General features: G+C 42.4%; 2 protein-coding genes across 4 annotated transcripts in view; one reads left to right on the top strand and one right to left on the bottom strand.

Moving 5' to 3' along the window:
* The first annotated feature begins 8,661 nt into the window (after positions 1–8,661).
* Positions 8,662–14,208, top strand: tox4a (TOX high mobility group box family member 4 a). Of its 2 annotated transcripts, none has more exons than XM_079285587.1 (9): positions 8,662–9,093; positions 9,174–9,239; positions 9,327–9,623; positions 9,727–9,972; positions 10,124–10,456; positions 10,546–10,626; positions 10,728–11,444; positions 13,002–13,144; positions 13,238–14,208. In XM_079285587.1, the coding sequence occupies exons 1-9, from the start codon at positions 8,989–8,991 to the stop codon at positions 13,293–13,295; spliced, it is 2,046 nt and encodes a 681-aa protein (XP_079141713.1). In that variant the 5' UTR covers positions 8,662–8,988; the 3' UTR covers positions 13,296–14,208. The 2 variants fall into 2 exon arrangements, with proteins under 2 accessions (XP_079141713.1, XP_079141712.1); XM_079285586.1 differs by having other exon boundaries at positions 9,324–9,623.
* Positions 14,209–15,901: 1,693 nt separating this feature from the next.
* Positions 15,902–19,070, bottom strand: part of LOC306789578 (E3 ubiquitin/ISG15 ligase TRIM25-like) — a 3,929-nt gene continuing 760 nt past the window's right edge. The window contains exons 2-7 of one of the 2 annotated variants that reach the window (XM_079285592.1): positions 18,930–19,070; positions 18,485–18,577; positions 18,299–18,383; positions 18,111–18,200; positions 17,675–17,731; positions 15,902–16,041 (exon numbers count right to left, since the gene is read on the bottom strand). The exon at positions 18,930–19,070 is cut by the window's right edge and continues 177 nt beyond it. In XM_079285592.1, the coding sequence (XP_079141718.1) occupies positions 15,998–16,041; positions 17,675–17,731; positions 18,111–18,200; positions 18,299–18,383; positions 18,485–18,577; positions 18,930–19,070 (510 nt within the window). In that variant the 3' untranslated portion in view covers positions 15,902–15,997. Of the gene's footprint in view, positions 16,042–17,463; positions 17,551–17,674; positions 17,732–18,110; positions 18,201–18,298; positions 18,384–18,484; positions 18,578–18,929 lie in introns of those variants that run through there. The other variant, XM_079285593.1, reaches the window with a different exon arrangement.

The raw sequence follows: 19,070 nt of genomic DNA, 5'->3' as shown, positions 1-19,070 counted from the left end.
AGAGATGGAATGATTCAACTTGCTGAGCCTTGACGATTGAGAAGACAGACCGATTTGTCTTTGATGTTCGTCAGTCTCACAGATATTAAACTTACTAATTTCTCGTATACACTCTACAAACAATTGTGAATGATAATAGTGGTTTAAAAAAAGCCATTCATCTAACTCATTGCTTGCAGGGTCTGTCAGGTAAGTTTCCTATATTTACATTAAGCATCAAAAGAAAGAAACCTGTACCACTCCAGCAGTGGAAAGTATCAAACTTTACATTAGTGGTCATGTTGATTTAAACTCAAAACGCGTTTGTAACCACTACGCTCTTGTGAGTAAAAACAAATGTATATAACTTAAAATAATAGATACCATACATGTATATGATTTGTAAAAGAAACACACTTTTGAACCTCCGGGGACTACTTCTTCGACCCTTGCATCAGAGTGGGAGTGAAGAGGCTCTGTGCATTTAGGTGGGGAGCAGGGGGAAGCAGGCCACTTGCGCAAAAACAAAATATATTTAATGTAGTTCAGAAAATAGATATACCTATAGAAACTAGATAGTCTAGTAATAATAGTACAACATAGTCGAGTGCCACTGAGCATGTATTTGGATTTGAAGGTCAAAAGACGAGAAAATCAGGCTAACGGTCCGTGCACGAAGTATCATTCATTCGCCATTGTTCACATTGTATAATGAACAATGTCAGTTCAGGGTTGTGACCTCATCTCATTGGTCTACTAGTCCGGGAGCCAAAGCCTGATTTTTTGATGAACCTTGTTTTGTCGGATAAAGTTTTTTTTTTTTCTGTTTCTTGTAGCTTAGGGGTACCTCTTCAAAATCCAGGAGGGTGCTCGGTGATATCCCTTGAGCATTTTGAGATATTAACCCTTTCATGGCCAAATCACTAAAATCACACAAAAACCAAGATTCATGACATTTCATGCAATATATTGAAGTAACAAATCAAATTAGCTTTTTCTAGTGTTTATTCATACAAAGGGTGATGTAAAAATGTCTTGCACTACAAATCTATGAATATTAACCCTTTCAGGCCATGCCAGCAAAACCGTTTTGGTAGCAGGAGTTATTTTCAACATTACACAACTTGAATGAAACTTTAGTGACTTCCTTTTTTTTTTACAATGTTTATTTTGATTTTAGAAATTTAAGACATAACAAGACAATAAGGACAAAATACAATACCAATACCAAACAGAATAACACTCAAAAACAACAGCAGTAACTTCCTGGTTAGGACACATCTTGCAGTCTGGTATTAGGATCTTGAGCATCCTACCATGAAACATGCACAGAACATTGTGCATGGCAAACCATGCTCTTTACAGCTGCATTTCTTGGAGTTGCAAGGGGCAACATCCTGTAGAACATCCTGTAGAAAACTAAGGTTGGCCTCTGAAGATCTGCTAACCACGACTGCTTGTTGAGCAAGTAACTTCAGGGAGCAGACAGTCTTTTTAGCTCCATCTGGTGGCATTGAAGGCTGTTTGGGTCCCTGGTATCTGTGGATGTCCACATCATATGGAACATCTGGTGACTCTTTAGGGATCCTGTTGATCTTGGGATTTGTCTGCTCCTCACCCTCTTCTCGGTTCTGTGAGTACTGTGTGAGAAGAACAGCCAGAGAATGTGTGGACTGCTTCCCATTCTGCGAGGATATATCTGCATCAAAGTTATCCACAATTGCCTGAACTAGACCCTCTTCAGCCTTACATATGCCAGATAACTTCAGATCGGCTACTGCTGCCTGAGATGCAGATTTCTTGAACCTGCGATACTCTGTGTATGAACAGCAGACACCATAGGAGTACATGCTATTTATAAGCTTCTTGGACTCTACCATCTTTCCTGCTAGGTCTACTTGCAAACAAGTTGCCTGTGACTTGAGAGTACTTGTGACAATTGAACCTATGAGCAGTGCAGGAAGGGTATTATCTAGCCTTGGGGACAACTTTGCCAACAGCATCAACAGGAAGTCACTCACTGACTCTTTGGCAATGTCCTTATTAATGCTGATGTTGTAGTGTCCCTTGTCCATGTCAATGTTTTTCACATCCTGAATGATTTGCTTGCTAGCTTGCGTTGCAATGCTTTCCAAGTCATCCTCGTCTTCATTCACAAGTCTCATAGTCTGCGAGGCACAACTACGAAAAGCAATGATATCAGCTATGCCAGGTGAGGACAGCACCAGGAGCTCACTGGCAAATGTCTGCTGGAGTTGTCGGATGAGCGTCCTCCTGGAAAGCCTATCCCCATTACGGTCTGTATAGGCTGCAAAAAGTTCAACAGAATTCCACATTCTTGACCGGTCAGCTGTCATCTTCTCTACAACTGATGCAAAGGGACTATCCTCATTATCAGTGTCATCTGTGTTTCTACAAGTAGTGGCCGGCCCTGGGAGTGACCGAAAAGAGAGAAATCTTTGTCGACAGTCAGCATGGTACCGGGCATCTGCAGCATGTAGGTCACTAATTGCCCCCTGAAGACGGTGTTGGACACTTTCCGCAACATCATCATTTCGTTTTCCACAAACTTCTAAGAGAGACTTTTTGGTTTCCACTTCTCTGAATAGGTATGCAGCCCTCCATCTGGAGGGGTTCTTCTTGTCGACATTAAGATTGCAAAACTCACCACAGAAAACACAGTGCTTTTGAAAATCAAAACATTCAGCTGACCCTCCTGACCGTGAGCGCCTGGTCACCTTGCAAGGAACATTTGATTCAGTTTCTCCGGGCCTCTGACGTTTGTGCCGTTCAATGTAAGTCTTTGAGGTGTAACTTGAAACACAACTTTTATGGCATTTCAATGTGGTTTCATTGTTGTTATCTAATGCTTCTTGAAGCTCAAAGTGTTTTTCATCCCCATATATCTTACTACACTGGATAATGTTTGTTATTCTGACTGGTCCTGAAGATATCAATGGTTCCGTCTTCGCTTGGCAGTTGAACTTCCAAGTGAAGTAACACTCCTCAGGCACTGGATCCATAACCAACTCTGTAAATAAAATGTTAAAATTTGTTAATATATAAAAAAGGGTTTATACATTTCCCTGTGTGATTTTCACTAAAATGTTGTCTCGATCAGCAGACTTACTCAATTGAACAGCTTGTTATTCTCTTCGCAGGTGAACCTCCAACAGAACACTTCTGAATCCATAACCAATCTCACTGCCAGCTTTTACAGTGTTTTTACCTTGTTTTTTGATGGCAGCTGTTGTAAGCAGTGACCAGTTGTAAACAAAAAATGGTCTTAAACGAAGCACATGGCTGTCTTGTAATTGGAAAAAAACAAAAATGTGACAATACAGGCATACACAGACACAATGCACTCACTATATGAATTAACTGAGTGTTTTTAGCTTGTAATAATCACTGTAGGCAACAAATTATATGCATTTAAATCAAGTATATTGCATGAAATATCATAAATCTAGTTTTTGCATGATTTTGGGCAAGAAGGGGTTAATATCTGAAAATGCTCAAGGGATATCACCGAGCACCCTCTTGTATTTTGAATACGTATCCCTAAGCTACAAGAAACAGCAAAGAAAAAAACTTTATCCGACAAAACAAGGTTCGACCCCACGGCTCCCGGACTATACTTGAACAAACGCAAATATGTTCTGCGTGAGTAGAGGAAGTCGAGTCGGAAACGAGACAGCTCGCCTTCAAAGTAAAAGTTGCGCGTTTTCAAACGTAACTTGGTCCAGCGATCAATTTAAGGAGCTTAATGAATTCAATTAACATAATATATTACTATTACAGAGATCAATCTGAGGGGTCACGAGACAGATAACATAGCAAAGAAGAAAATAGAACCAATTAATCTGGTTTTTGCTCTTGTTTTGTGAGATTAGGAAAGAAATTACAATATTCTAGAGTCAAACTTTCTGTATCTCGATGGCAATAAAACTGAAATTATTGTATTTGGTCCACAGCATTTGACCCACATTATATCTTCTCAGCTTGGCCCTTTGACCTTTTCTGTTTAACCATTCAATTCAGGATTTCGGTGTGACAAATGAATCAATGAGGTAGGTGAGTTATGGTTAGTGTTTAATAAGAAAGAACCAAAATGTCTTTATTTTTCAATTGTCATTATTTATTGCCTCGTGATCAGCACATGCTCACTCTTCTATGTAGGTATGTTTGTTTCTTAAATGACATAAATATAACAAGTACATACATGATGTAATTAGGTTGCAAATGAACCATACATATCAAATAAAATAATCAGCATTCGTGCAGGGCCGAGATCCTTCTTGTGGCACTGGCACCTCTGCGTCACTCAGCGTCAGTCTGTGGCAGTCTGTGTCAGTTCAGTGGAAAGATTCAGCTACCCAACCCTACTACTGACATACATATACATATAAGTAATCACTCTGCATCACCCTGCGTCACTCTCTGGCAGCTTGTGTCACTCTGCGTCACCCTGCGTCACTCTCTGGCAGCTTGTGTCACCTACTGACATACATATAAGCAGAGGAAGAGTGAAGATATTTTCAAACATGTATTTTTGGATTGGACATTTTATGGGTTTTAATTTAAATTTAAATTTTTTATATATATATATACTTTTAAATAATAAAACGGATGATTTATTTTCATTATTTTAGCCGATTGTTGTAAATGACTATAAAAGTAATAATTTGGAAAGAGTGTATTATGTTCCATTTTGTTGCAAAACCAGCAAAATCATACTTAAATAAAATGAATGAGAAACAAAAAAGTACAACGTACTTACTCTAAGGATGCATACAGAGAACAGGGGGCTCTGGTGACTCAACTAAAATCATAAAACTAATTTATGGAAGCTGATCTGTCGTAACAACAACGGGTGTTCTCAGGAAATGTCTCAGGAAATGTGGCTCCGCCCCCTCAGCTCCGCAGCTTCTTGACGGTTGCCGAACTATGCTCGCCTGCCACAGCTGAATCTTTCCGCTGAACTGACACAGACTGACGCTGAGTGACGCAGACTGACGCCGAGTGACGCAGACTGACGCCGAGTGACGCAGACTGACGCTGAGTGACACAGAGGTGCCAGTGCCACAAGAAGGATCTCGCTGTCTCTCCAGCATTCAATACATCTGTATCAATAACCTATAACTTACAAAGGCACAGGCAAATATGACTAAATCTATGCTTTAAAAAGCTACTCGGCTCAATATACGGTACTGTCTTGTTCTTAAGTGTCAGAACAAGACTCAAGTGGAAGAAAGTGCAACTAAAGTACTGAAAACTCTGCTTCCATTTCCAACATCCTCTTTGTGAAGCGGGCTTTTCTGCAGTGACGGCAATCAAAACAAAATTAGGGAGTAGACTGGACACAAGGAACACACTTCGGGTGTCATTGTCTCCCGTTACCCCCAGATGGGACCGTCTCGTTGCAGAGAAACAAGCTCAGGGCTGCCACTGATTCAGCGTTATTGTGAGTAGTATTTATTTATGCATTTTGTTTTCATGCCGATCGTATCATTTTATTTCGTCGTGTTTTTCCGCCACACCTTGAAGGCCGGTCCGTGAAAATATTGTCTTATATGAAACCGGTCCGTGGTGCAAAAAAGGTTGGGGACCTCTGGTATAGCATGTCGAATAAAGTCACAGTACAGCATGTCAAAAAAAGAAATAAATAAGTGATAGTATAGCATGTCGAATAACGTCAGTAGTAAAATGAAAATTGGGTAATCTTTTCTTCTGATCAGAGCAGTGATACGTGCCACGCAAACAAAAAAAGAATGAATAGAAAGACTAATTTGTCTTAACTATTATCCACCAAATAATTCAGTTCAAAACTGTTTTACGGTCTTAAATCCATCAATTGGGGCTCACGGCAGCACAAGCCAAGGTGGTGGGCACTTCCAGGAAATTAACCTTGTTTTGAGTGGTTGATGATCGACAAGTGGGGGTTTTCCAGCTTGTGTGGGGTGTATCTTGGTTTGGTTTAGGTTGTAGAATTTTGGGACAGTTGGGCCCAGAACACATCAGCAGTAATGATTCCTTGTGTCATTGAGTGTTTCGGCCTTTCAACACCATACACCCTCCCCAAGGGCGGCCAGATGCAGGATGATCAGCCTTCAGCTTGTGTGCCGTGCCCAACTGTCCCGAAATTGACAACATTGAGAATAGTAGACGCTTGAATGGTTAACAGGTGGGGATTCTCAAGTGGGTTATGCTGACATATTTGGAGCCCAGCATGGGTCATTCCACTTGATCCAAATCCACTGGCTGCTTCTTTCAGCCGTCTCTGAGACTGCCTTGATGGTCTGCCGCAGAGCCTGACCGTGGCTTCCCAGCTCTTTCAATAGTCTGATGGTCGAAGACGCCACAACAAGGGCGGCTAGCCTGAGATTGTTGCTGCGGCCCAGAGACAGGGAACCGGGGTAGATGTACTGTTGGGTGATGAGTAGATGGAAGGCAGCTGGATGGACTTGGCAGGTGAGTTGAATGAATGTAATCAGGAGGGAGCCGGGAGGAGACCAGGGCGGAGCCACGCTCAAAGCACACACACAGACACACAGGAGGCAAAGGCTGATCGTGACACTAACTTCCTACATTAAGACAGTCTTTTTATGCTCTCATTCACTCATAAATCTCTCTGGTTTTTGCTCTCTGGCTCCTACGCTATCAGCTGACAGTGGGCGATTTTGCCAAGGTCTCCCGAAGCCAATCATATATTTCCCGTCAAACTTTAAAGACCTGTTCTCTTCTCTGCAGTCAGCTGTCATTTCAGTACGAACCGATGCTCCATCTCTCTCTCAGTTTGGGGGTCCTTGGCCTGAAAAACGTTGAAGACCCCTGACCTAGATCTTCAACCTGCCCCTACTGTCTTCAACACCCCCACCAGTGTCGACTCTCCAAAATTTTAACTTTACTTTGCCCAATTTAATAAGTGTATTTGTTCACTGTAAATTAAGTTTCTCCTGATTGAACAACCTTTGCCTACCTGTATAATTGTGTCAATTATCTCCCGTTTGTTTCAGTTCTCATATTTATTTTTTTAGTTTTTAGTTATGTATGTTTTGTTATTTCAAACTAATTTGCAATCATAACAAAGCGTGGTCTTTGTTGGTGAAATGTTTCTTGTATACAAAGAACAATTACTTACTGTAAAATCTTTTAGGTGTGTTTTCTAGACTTACACGGGTTATGAAAAAAAGTAGGAAAATAATCCGTGTGTTGATTTTGGAAGTGCTGATCATTTTTAATGAAATAAACATGGTTTACAAGCTTTTTAGAGACATGTTCACATTCACACTAAATGGCTTCACTGTGGCATCCATTTCTCTCATACTGTATGTTGTAAGTGGAGGCACACTCTGATGGTGTGGTGGGAGGAGGGGCCATTGGTGTATTTTATTATGAGCATTCCGAAAAATTCAAAGCGGTGAATAAAGTCATAAAAGTCATGCATAAGTCATAGTCCAATCGTAAACTGAGAGGCAAGATCAGCAATCCCTAGACCAGAAGCCTCTTCTGCTGTGGGCATAGGAGCATTTAAGAACTTCCTTTGCAATTCAGGTGCACCTCGATTGGCAATGGAGATTGTCTGGAGAGGATAGAAAGGGACAACAGTGCAGGGAAAATATACAGCCAAAACAGTATGTCGAAAGAAGTCATAGCATAGTAATTAACAAAGACACAGGTAAATATAACTAAATCTATAGTTTAAGAAGTCATATTATAGTAATTAACAAAGACACAGGTAAATATAACAAAATCTATGGTTTAAATACACTTATACTGTCATCTACTGGTAGAAATGGTAAACACTTTTACTCTGCCTTATACAGTCAGTGCTCCGCGTTCACTCAAGGAACAGAATACGGTGGAAAAATAAATATCAGGGCCAACAGCAACAACTCTGTGAACACAAAAATGACTTTTATTAAACTATATTATGAACTGCATTGCATCAAACAATGCACCAATTAATCAAAAGTTGATTCTTGCTGTGTACATGGATAAATGAGAATATTAGACTGCATGTAGTCAACTTCTGTTGCTAACACACTCCCATCGAGCAAGGATTATGTCTTTATATTCATTCATGTATCTTCTTCTAATGTTACCCTGGTATATGCTTGCATCAGACTTTAAGAATTTCTTGCATACGGTCATTCTATCGCCTTGACTTTTATTTTGACTTTTTATTTTGAAATGCAAGGAGAGCATGGACCAGAGTCGACTGGTTTAACTTCCGTTTGAAGTCGGTAGTGCTGCCTTCAGGGCCTTTTCTTTGCTCGTAGATGGAATATAGAAAACAATCAAACTTGTCGTAAATATAAAGAGTTAGTTAGCCAGATCAACTGGTGGCTGCCGTTTAATTTTAGACTTCAAACGAAAATGGAAACAAGTGAATCTGACATTTTACTGGCTGTTTTAATTGGCCAAACAAAACGTTAAGCTTACACACATGGTTGTAAATAATGCTAAAAGTGTAACCGTTGTTCACTTAGAAAGCTATTTGTTTCTTCACCGTCACGTCGTAGTGAGTCACATAGCTAGCAGAAAGTTAATAAATAGGCCTGTCATGCAGTCATATATACATTAGGTAGGCCTTTAAGTACCTTTAAGTATTTATTTCCCACAGCCCCTGAATGTAGCACTAGCTATGCTTCGGACATGGCGGTAGCATCACACGTATGAATGGGTTTGTTTTGGGCCTCCTGCAAGCTTTGCTCCCTGGGGAGCTAATAAGTAGCATTTTGATAATTTATTGTTCTACTTTTTTCAGCCCCAAATCGCCCCTTGTCCCAGGTCTGCCTCGGGCTTCAAAGCTAAGATAGTTTAGCTTCATCTCCTCCACCATAACGTTATGCTAACCGGTGGCAGAGATTAGCTAGCGAGCCGCTAGCAACTTTAGTTCATGTTGAGATAGTTGACCCAAATGGGTAGGTCATTGAGAAATTACCCCTTTCGACTGAGTGTAACACATGTGTGGTTGTTTGTGTGTTTGGAGTAAATCATCTCAAAATGGACCTCAATTTCTACTCTGACCTGTCGGATGGTTGTGCTCAAAATGTTGACTCTGAGTTTTTGGACACTCAAGCCTATGGTGGATACTCGGAGGAAAATAAGGTAACCCGACATTACCAGTATTTAAATGAAAATGTCGGCGAATGGAGTTAGTTACCGTATATGCTAACGGTCTGTTTCAGTTTACAGAAGGCGGCGACAGTTACCTCACCATCAGTGGAGGGGGCCACCCGTTTTTGTCCGCTGAGGTGAGTGAGTTAACGCTAAGTCAAGCAACGTGGTACCGGTAGTGCAGAGTAACACGTCTCCACCGCCTCTCTCTCCACATATAGCAGACGTTCCATACCCCCAGTCTCGGGGATGAGGTTTTCGAGATCCCCCCCATCTCCCTCGACCCAGACCCGACTCTGAGCATCACTGATGGAGTGTCCCACTTTCAGTTGACGGATGGGTCGGGCGGCCCCGGGGGGCCTTCGGGGTCCCGTAGCCTTGTCAGTAACCTGGTGGTGGAGGCCAATGACCCGTCCTTTGCTTCCACCTTTGTGAACTCTGGGTCTCAAGGCCTGGAGCAGCTGAACCTTGGTGCGATGGGCCAAGCTGGAGTGGGAGCCCTGCTGAGCTCTTCTGCTCTGGTGAGTGTCTGGTACCCTCACACGGAAACGCTGTTTGGTGTGTTTGAACGTTCGTTGTCCTTGATGGGAGTAATTCATTTTTTGTGTTCAAATCCCTCCGCAGGAACTGGGGAATTCCAGTGGTTCACATTTCAGCAGTTCATCCCCCATGACCATTGATGTCCAACTTGGTGACATCAGTCATGGTCTTTTGGGAAGCAGCCACTTGAGCACCATTAACCCGTCTGAGCTGGCACTCGGTCTCGGGGGTGACAACATTGGGCATCCTTCAGAGACACTCGAGCAGCCGCTCTCAGCAACACCATCACCGGCTGGCTCCCTGCAGGATGAGGACATGGATGACTTCAAGGTGAGAGGTTACACCTGTAGACGCCTACTTACTACCTTACTGTTTGCTTGCATGCCTTGTATTCATGTCTGTTGGATTCCGTGCTAGGTTTTAAGATCCTACGGCTAATATGTCTTCTCCCCTGTCTTCCACGATTCCTCTCCCTACTCAGAGGAGTGTGCTGGTAGACGCCCCCTTGTATCTCTCCTCTTCCCTCTCCCACATGTCCTCCCACCCAGCTCCTACATCTTCTGTGTCTCTGGCTACAGCCAGGAGGGGCGGGGGGAAGCCGGCCTCACTGGCCTCAGTGACGGCGGCAGTGGGCGCTAAGAAAGGACGGAAGAAGAAAGACCCAAACGAACCACAGAAGCCCGTCTCAGCGTATGCGTTGTTCTTCAGAGACACCCAGGCAGCCATTAAGGGCCAGAACCCCAACGCCTCTTTTGGGGAGGTGTCAAAGATTGTGGCCTCCATGTGGGACAGTCTGGCTGAGGAACAGAAGCAGGTATAAGGATTCTTATATATGAATGTCCTCTGTCAGTATTGGGGGAGAGAAATGATTTAAAATGATGGTACTTGTCCTGTCTCCACTAGGTGTATAAGAGAAAGACAGAAGCAGCCAAAAGGGAGTATGTGAGAGCCCTGGTAGCTTATAGAGAGAACCAGCTCACACAGGTAAGATCACGCTGTCCTCTGAATGCAAAGCAGGTGATTGCTGTTTCAGATTTTCATGCATATTTCTTTTCTATGTTTCTTTGAATCCGTCTTCACCACAGCCTGCCATTGAGGAGATGGAGACCGCCCCTTCACCACCACCACCTCCACCTCCACCGGTGGTCAGTCTGAATCCTGGAGCCTTTCAATTAGCTGGTCACCAGGCCATCCGTCTGCCTACCAACAGCCTGGAAGAGAACACCATCACCAACATTTGTGCCTCCAACATCATCCTGGACGTCCCGGAGATGACCACGCGTTCCCGCACGGGGGCAAACAAAGCCCCCGCTCCAGCAGCCCCCGCTCCCCCGTCCCCGATCATCACAAAGATCATAATCCCAAAGCACATGTTGCAGCTGGGGGGCCAGGTGGTGACCGTGTTGCCTGGAGGAGTCCGCTCTTTGCAGCCCACACTGGTGGTGTCGGGCGCCTCTCGTCAGCCACCTCCGCTGCAGCAGATGCAGAGCGCACCGCCTCCGCCGCGGCTCCAGCAAATGGCGCCGGCGCCTCCGCCCTTACAGGCCAAGCCCCGCGAGGGGAGCACCACGCTGGGCCTCCCGGTGTCCATCGCGGCTACACCGATGCCTCCGCTCCAGATAAAGATAGTTCCTGCGTCCTTGCAGGCCAAAGAGGCCCTGCCAATTATCGTCCCGAGTACAATGTCGTTGTCGTCCACTGCCCAGTCTGCACCCGTCGTGTCGGTGCAGGTGGTGAATTCTGCAGACACGTCGGGCAGCACGGACGACGACGTAGTTACAGAAGTGCTGCACTCAGAAGAGGTACATGTTCCTAACTCATCACTGCCGTTTGTTCTGTGTGAGGCCTTGTTTGTCCACAAATAACTGTGATTTGATCGTTGACAATTTTGACTTTGGATAGTTCAGTTCTTTGAAGCCGACTCACAATTTATCCTCGGACAACACAAAGCTGTTGTTGCAGCAACATATTCCCAACTGTCAGAAGTGAGTTATTTTTCAGATTCAAGTGGTTCAAAATATTTAACGCAAAACTGTCAAATCTCAAATCCATTTCCTACCTCACAAGTCAGCAGATGTTAAACTTTATCTCTCCCACTTACTGCAACAATAGTGCCATAAATCTTCTTTTCTTTTACAGCTTTGAATCAGTAGATGTAATTAAGATCCGTCTGTATCGGAGACCCTGCCCCTCTGCCTGTTTTTTCTCTTTTCTTTAAATTTTTCTGTTTGAGACATTTCTGGGTGTCGAGCTCTATAAAAACGTAGCCAGAATCTAAGTATGCATCCAAGAGGAAGCTACAGAAAAGGTGCACATAGCGCCAAACACGCCGTGTCTGGTGTGTGTGGCGACATTCCTTTATTATTAGTTTATTAGCGCCACTTTGTTACATGAACAGGACACAAATAACCGTCAATCAACCGTACTCACTCACCGTTCTTCACAGCGTAGCTGCTTATTCTAGCTCTGATTGGTTACACAGTATGTCAGTCGACATGTATTACCTGTTGCAACCCGACTCAAAGGCTGCAACCAGACGAGTTTTAATATTATAATTAAGCATATTTATTTACTAATAGAACATTAAGAACAAACATGGACAGTCAGTAATCAGTCATGTATTTGTGTGTGGATGTGTGAAAATGGCTGTAATGGAGCAGAGGTGTCAGCCAGGGAGGAGAGCTAGCACTCTGTGTGAAGGTGATGAGCTTTTATTCAGAAAGACGGGACACGGGGACACCTAGTGGGGCGGAGGGGTCGGCGCATACGCGATGCTTTGACGGGCAGGACGGGGGAGAGACCATAGCAGCAGCAGCAGCTCGGAATATGGCAGAAATTATAGTCTCCAAGAAAAGTGTATTGAGTGATTCCTCTCGATAAAATAAGAAACTCAGTATTCAGAGAAATGATTTAAAAGTACCAATTAGGGGAAGGATGCAGGAAAATATCTCAAAGTAGAGTCTGGTCATTAGAAAATGCGAAGAATATGGCAAAGCTGTAAATCAGTGTGGCTGAGAAGAGAAAAGCTGTCCACACAAATGCTGCTGTTTCACCAAATGTATGGCAGAGTGTGAAAGAGAAAGCACTCCCATGACGTCTGGGCTAGTGAAAAGGTGCTGGTCACACAACAGCCCATGCAAGTTGACACGGATCGGGCAATTTCACACAGACGATTGGGGGGAAAAAATGCACTTTCCAGATGTGCACATCTCATCACACAGCTGTCAAAAGAGCTCCTATTTATCACTTTATTTAGTGTTTTCTATCTGTTGACTGTGACGTGAAATCTTTTTCTCTTGTTCTGGCAAAAAAATCCTATTTGCGTTCACTGATTTAAAATTTCCTGCTTTTCTTTCCAGGAAGAGATGGAGGTGAATGGGCCCGGTGATGCCGGGATGATGAGAAGTGTGTGTGTGAGGCCGGGCTGTGACAACCCGGCCGTAGAGAGCGACGACTGGGACAAAGAATACTGCAGCAACGAATGTGTGGCCACTCACTGCAGGTGTGTAGAGGTTTGAACCGGGCACCGGGTTACATGTAGTCTCCAGCAGAAATTAAAGAACTTTATTTTTTCTGTTTTCTTTTTTTTTTCCAGAGCTATATTCAGGGCGTGGTGCTCGTTCCGGAATCAGACCATGGGTCTGGTGAATTAAGGAGCGGCGGCCAATCGCATTAACGGAACACTTGTTTTCCAGCGATTCCATGTTACTGTTTTTGGCACACTAATATAAGGATGATGATTTTGTGTTATGTATACATGTTTTAGTCCGACGTCAAGGGACTCAAGGCAGCTAGAGGAAAAAAAATCAGCACAAAGAAGTATTATAGATGATCAGCAACAGGTTTTCTTTATTTCAGGTCAGTTCTACTTGTTTACTGTAAATTGGAAGTTTGTTTCTCAAAATGCTCTTTCAAAGAACATTTTTACAGCAGTTTGTGACATGATGGTGCGGTACTGTACATGGGTCACGGCATCAGCGGACCCATTCACTGATTTGAAGTTCATGCTCTGTAATGTTTTGGTGTTTCATCTCTAAGAAAGCAAAAGATTTCTGATTCCTAACTACGGCTGAAATATGTTTGAGTGGGGAAACAGTTGGCACCACTGTATACCTTGTTTTTGTACTGAGAATAGTGGCCTTTTGGGTTTATTATTGCCTTCATTTTTTGTTAAGTATTCTGTTCAGATAACTGTTAAAGAAAAGCTTGACTTTCATGTTTTCTTAATAAATGAGCAGATTTGCTGTTATGTGATTCCTCCCTACCTATGTTACTGCAAAGCTACACTTTGCCATTTTCCTTTAGCCCATACTTGGCACTTGTGGCCAAAATTGCTGGTGTTCAACAAAAGTTACCGTACATAGATTCCGATTGTTTTCAATTCCTTAAACTAGAGTGGAGAAGCTGGAATGTTTTTTTTACCAGGGTACCATTAAACTGAATTTGTTTTTATGATGGTCTCAATTTTTTTCTTGTCATTTTGTGGATTAAATAAATACTATAAAACCATAAATAACTTTCAAATGTACAAAATGTGTGTGTGTCTCACGTCACAATGTACCGTACTCTGTTTTGTGTAACTTGGATGTCACACCTCAGTACAGGTGCTGGACAGGAGAAGAGTGGTGAGTGGCCATCGAAACTCGAGGTTACGTCGATCGTTCTTTCTTGTAGCGAACATGAACGTCTTGTCTTTTCATGTTTAGAGGCCAAAGTTACAAGTTCATTTGATCAGCCAGTGAGCAAGTGAATTACGTGAGAATTTGTCCATTAATGGTCAAGTTTGATGACATGCAGCCTGAGAAAATAAATTGCCTCTGCAACGCTACTTAAAGAACACTACGGACTGTTTTAAGCCACCTTCCTGTTGCCATGTAATGTTAACTAAAGTAACTACCTGTCCATCATTTTGATGATTGTTGTAACAAAAAACAGAAAAATACATCAAATGAATGATCCATCCATCTAATGTTGGTTCTGATTCACCAAGCTGCTCAGAAGTAGCTCCATCCACTGCTTTGGTCATCCTGATTTGTCTCCAATTTCTCCTCTATGCAGCTGACGTCCTTGGCAGTTGCATTGTAGTGATTATCTCATCTCCTTTGACTTCGTAGTGCAGCTTCATTCTGTCTGCTGTTGGTCTCGGTCTACAGTAAGCAGAAGAGTTTGGGTTCCCCTCCCCATGAGCATCATCTGTCTGTACTCTGCAGTGGAGTGTTCCTGTGGTCCAGCAGGACCAAATACAGGTCGTTGCCTGCTCATTTAGCTTTCACTGCTGCGTCCTCTACTCCATTGCTCTCTGGGTATCCTGGTGAGATGTTTTTTGTGTCTGGAGTCTAATGACCTGCACTCCTCAGCTCTTTATCTTCTCCAAGGCAACTCTGGTGTCTCAGTCTCCTTATGCTGCTTTCCTCCTTTGCACTGCACTGTTCCATGTATGTTTTGGGACTTGTAGTTCTGCATCTAGCGCCATGGCTCTTTGAATCAACCTGTAGTCTCTCACTGCACCATGATGATCGAGTCAACTTCCATCTCAGCTGAGCCTCTGTCCCCCTGGCCGGTGAGATAGGCTCGTCACCATGTCGGTGTTTCCCAGGGCAGTATCTGAGTTTAATCTCAAACCGTTGAAAAAAAGTCACAGTAAAGCGTCGAAAAACGTCACCAACGAAATCTTAGAAAATGTGGAAAAAAAGTCATAAAAAATGTATAGTATATGTAAAAAAAGTCACGAATAAGTCGTAGTACAGTATGTCAAAAGAAGTCAGAAAAAGCGATAGTGTAGTATATTGAAAACAATACATTGTATTTAATATAAAAAATAAAAATAAGTCATGGTACTGTATTTCGATAAAATGTCATATAGTTTGTCTAAAAAACTTTTAAAATGTCAAAATATAGAATGTCCAAAAACATAAAAAGGTCAAGGAATAGTATGTTAACAAAGTCATATAAAAGTAATAATATCGTAGTATGTCAAATCAAGTGTAAAAAGCCATAGTATAGTACGTCAAAAAAAATCATAGTATGATGAAAAAGGTAATTATATATTATGTTGCATGAAGTGATGAAAAAGTGCAAGTAAAAATTTGTCATACGACAGAAAGTCATAATATAGCATGTCGAGAAAAGTCAGAACAAAGTCGTCAAAACGATAGTACCGTATATATACAATTTGCATTCAGATATCCAAACCGTAACAAAGACTTGTTTTTGCAGCAGCTTTATTTCATACTTGTTGTGGTCGTAGGCACAGAGGTTTGTAAATGTGATGTAAAATCTACTGTTTGTGTCCGTTTCTTCTTTTCTCACCAGATGAGTGCAGAGCTTTCCGTTCAGGACCAGAACTGAGGACGGATCACTTGATCCATGTTGTACGATTGTACTCCGAGGATGTCATGTCTGCAACAAGAAAAGATTCAAATGTGAATGTTTCTGTTCCACAATCCCATCAGTCTTTCCCTGTTGCGTTGAAAAACAAGTCATACTATAGTGTGTCGAAAAAGTCATAATATGGTAAGTCGAAAAAAGTCACAGTATACAGTGTAGAAAAAGTCCTAAAAAGTCTCCGGCCCAATCCCAATCCCCACTCACAGACTGTTCAGGAGCGCGCCTCAAAGTCTGTGAGGGTTTAGGTCTGTCCCTCTGTCACATCTTCACATCTTGAGCCCTTTATGAACACTTTCCGTAAGTCTGCATTCCTGCAGACTTTGCCCAAGGGAATTACCCACAATTCATAGCAATGAGACGTAAAACTTGACCAGTGGAAGCATAAAAAGGGTAAACAAGGAGGACGGCACATGGGTGTTCGGCCTGGAGTATTACATTTACTCAGAAACATAACGGATTAAAGATGGAACATAACAACACATCACATCAGAGGAATGGAAGCAGAGATTATATTACTCAGATTTAGTCAAACATTTCACTTTGTCATTGAAGCGGTTTTGACAAAAACTAGTAAATAGATTATTTGAAATTACCTCTCATCTTGCGAGGAAAGAGCCTGGGAGACGTTCAAAAACATCGTGTACCATTGTGGGTATTTATTTAAACTTTATACTCCCCGATTTGACCATTTGGGTTTACCTACACAATTCTGATGCTACCCGAATTTTTGTTTATAACAATCAAAAAATTAAACAACAATATAAACAGATGATGAACTAAAAGTGTTGCCATAATGTCAAACACGTCTATGAATCTGAAAGGAGAAATAACATTCACATACAAATGAAAACTTAAAATAATAAGAGCAGTATTATCAATTTAATACACTTGGTTAGGTGCGACCAGTAGCTTACAGTGGCTAATGTTGGCTAAATTTAAATTGATATTGCGCCGTAGTTAATATTATTCAGCTAGAGATGGATTTGATTTTTGTCACATTATCCTATAATTGTCACCTGTTCTGCAGTTGAACAAATGTTACATGGTCTTAAAATCACATGTTTTCTGTGCATTTTCAGAATGCTTTGGGCATCATAACAATCAAACCTATGCACACTAGTATCCATGCTGTGAGCCGATTATTGGAGTGCGCTTGCAAACACCATATTCTGGTTTTTAGAAAGCTGGATATGTGAGCTGGAATACTCGGATGGCAACTGAGATGCTTTGGCCGTGTGAACACTTCCTCCAGGATTCTGATCATTCTCGAGGCGCGTCCTCAAACAAAGTTACGTAACAAGCGGTCGGGAAAGCAAAATAAACATGTTCATGCTGAAATAAGTCGAACAATAGTGATGAAAATAATCATTTTATTGTTGCTCTCATTACTGAAGATTGGATGAAATTAAAAACAGAGAAGTAAATGCAGCAGAGTCCAGGTAGCCAGAAACCCAACGGACATCAGCCTCAACTATTGAGGGAACTTAAGTCGTTACAGAAGCGATGCAGACGATCCGAAACCTGGATATCAGAATAACGATAACAGTGATGGGAATAACCACGAGTATGCTCAAAACCAGAACAATGAATGCCTTGAACTAAAGATTTCCATTCCAAAGAGTTTTAAAAAGATTGTATTTTGTACCTTGATCTTCCGTCTCTGGAGGTTTGTGGCTCTTTAGTGGATGATTAACCAAGAGTTCTATGTCGGGATGAAGAAAAAGGAACGATTATTCAAGTTGGCTGAGGTCCTCAGAAGGTTGGAGAATCAGATCAGACAATAGTGGACTTCAACTCGTGTCAACTCGAACCAGACTCCGCCCCTGCTAACCGTCTGCATGCTAAGCTAAGATCTGCTGGCAGTAGCTTCATATTTATCGGACAACTGTGAGAACGGTATTGTTCTTTTTAACTAAACCGAACGTGTTTCCCAAAATGTTGACCTATATCCCTTTAACACCCACGTTCACCTTCCCCCTCACAAACATCACATGTATTTATATTGATGTGCCCTCGTTCACTGATTTCTGCGGTTGTCATGTAAGCCGGCAGCAGTGGGCGTGTGAAGCCTTCCTTCTTACCGACAATGGTGGTATAAATCTGAGTCACGCGGTTCTGCTGTTCTTCCAGCGTGTTGGTGATCGTCTGGATTTGCACAATGTAGTTATAAGCTGGGGGGGGGGGGGGGGGGGGGCAAAGACACAACAACAGTGAGTGCATGTTCACACATACAGGACAGACCCAATACTAGGGCTTGGCATCATCTTACCATAACACACGACAACAACCCACAGACAGAGAAGCACCATTGTGACATTGTTGAGGTACGAGACGACGGGGTTCGCTCTCCGCTTCTGTAAAGGAAGAAAATACAGATTAGATCAGAAAAGTGTTGAAACCAAACGGCAAACCCTTACAAATCACAGATAATGACAATTAAGTAAACAAAGCTTACTTCACGTTTGAAGTCTTCCTGCAGTTTTTTTACCGACTCATTGGATTCTCCAACTTGCTCCTTCAGCTTGTCGAAGCGTTGGTCCATGTACTCCTGTTGAATACATACACAGCTCAACCGCTTAACATCCAATTTATATTCTCCCTAAAGTACCTTTATGTTGAAAAAAATAAAAAAAACATCTTATTCTGCACTATCTGACAGCATCATGTTATTTAGCTGTTCGAAAGTCACACTTTCAGATTATCAGCAAGCAGAAAAAACGCAAAATGCGGTTTCTCCACACGTGCAGCAACAGGAGTTTCCTAAATCAGTGTGTGAAATCTCACTCTGTTTAGTAGAAACCTCAAACGTCCTCTGTGAAACATGATGTTTTCTTATGCACATAAAGATGCCATGATTCGTTTTATTTCCTGTGCGTAAAAGTGTGTTATTCAGAACTCACAGTCAGCTGTCTCCGCAGGACGAAGGAGGTCTCGGTGGCCAGGTTGTGCTGCTTGCCCTCCAGGGCGCAAATGTTGCAGAGGTAGCGCCTGGACGAGTTGCAGTAGTACCTCAGCACCTCGTCCTCGTGCTGTGGGCATCT

The sequence above is a fragment of the Melanostigma gelatinosum genome, assembly GCF_949748355.1.
Source record: "Melanostigma gelatinosum genome assembly, chromosome: 15".
In the NCBI taxonomy this organism is placed as follows: Eukaryota; Metazoa; Chordata; class Actinopteri; order Perciformes; family Zoarcidae; genus Melanostigma; species Melanostigma gelatinosum.
This window is presented reverse-complemented; position numbering and strand designations above follow the sequence as displayed.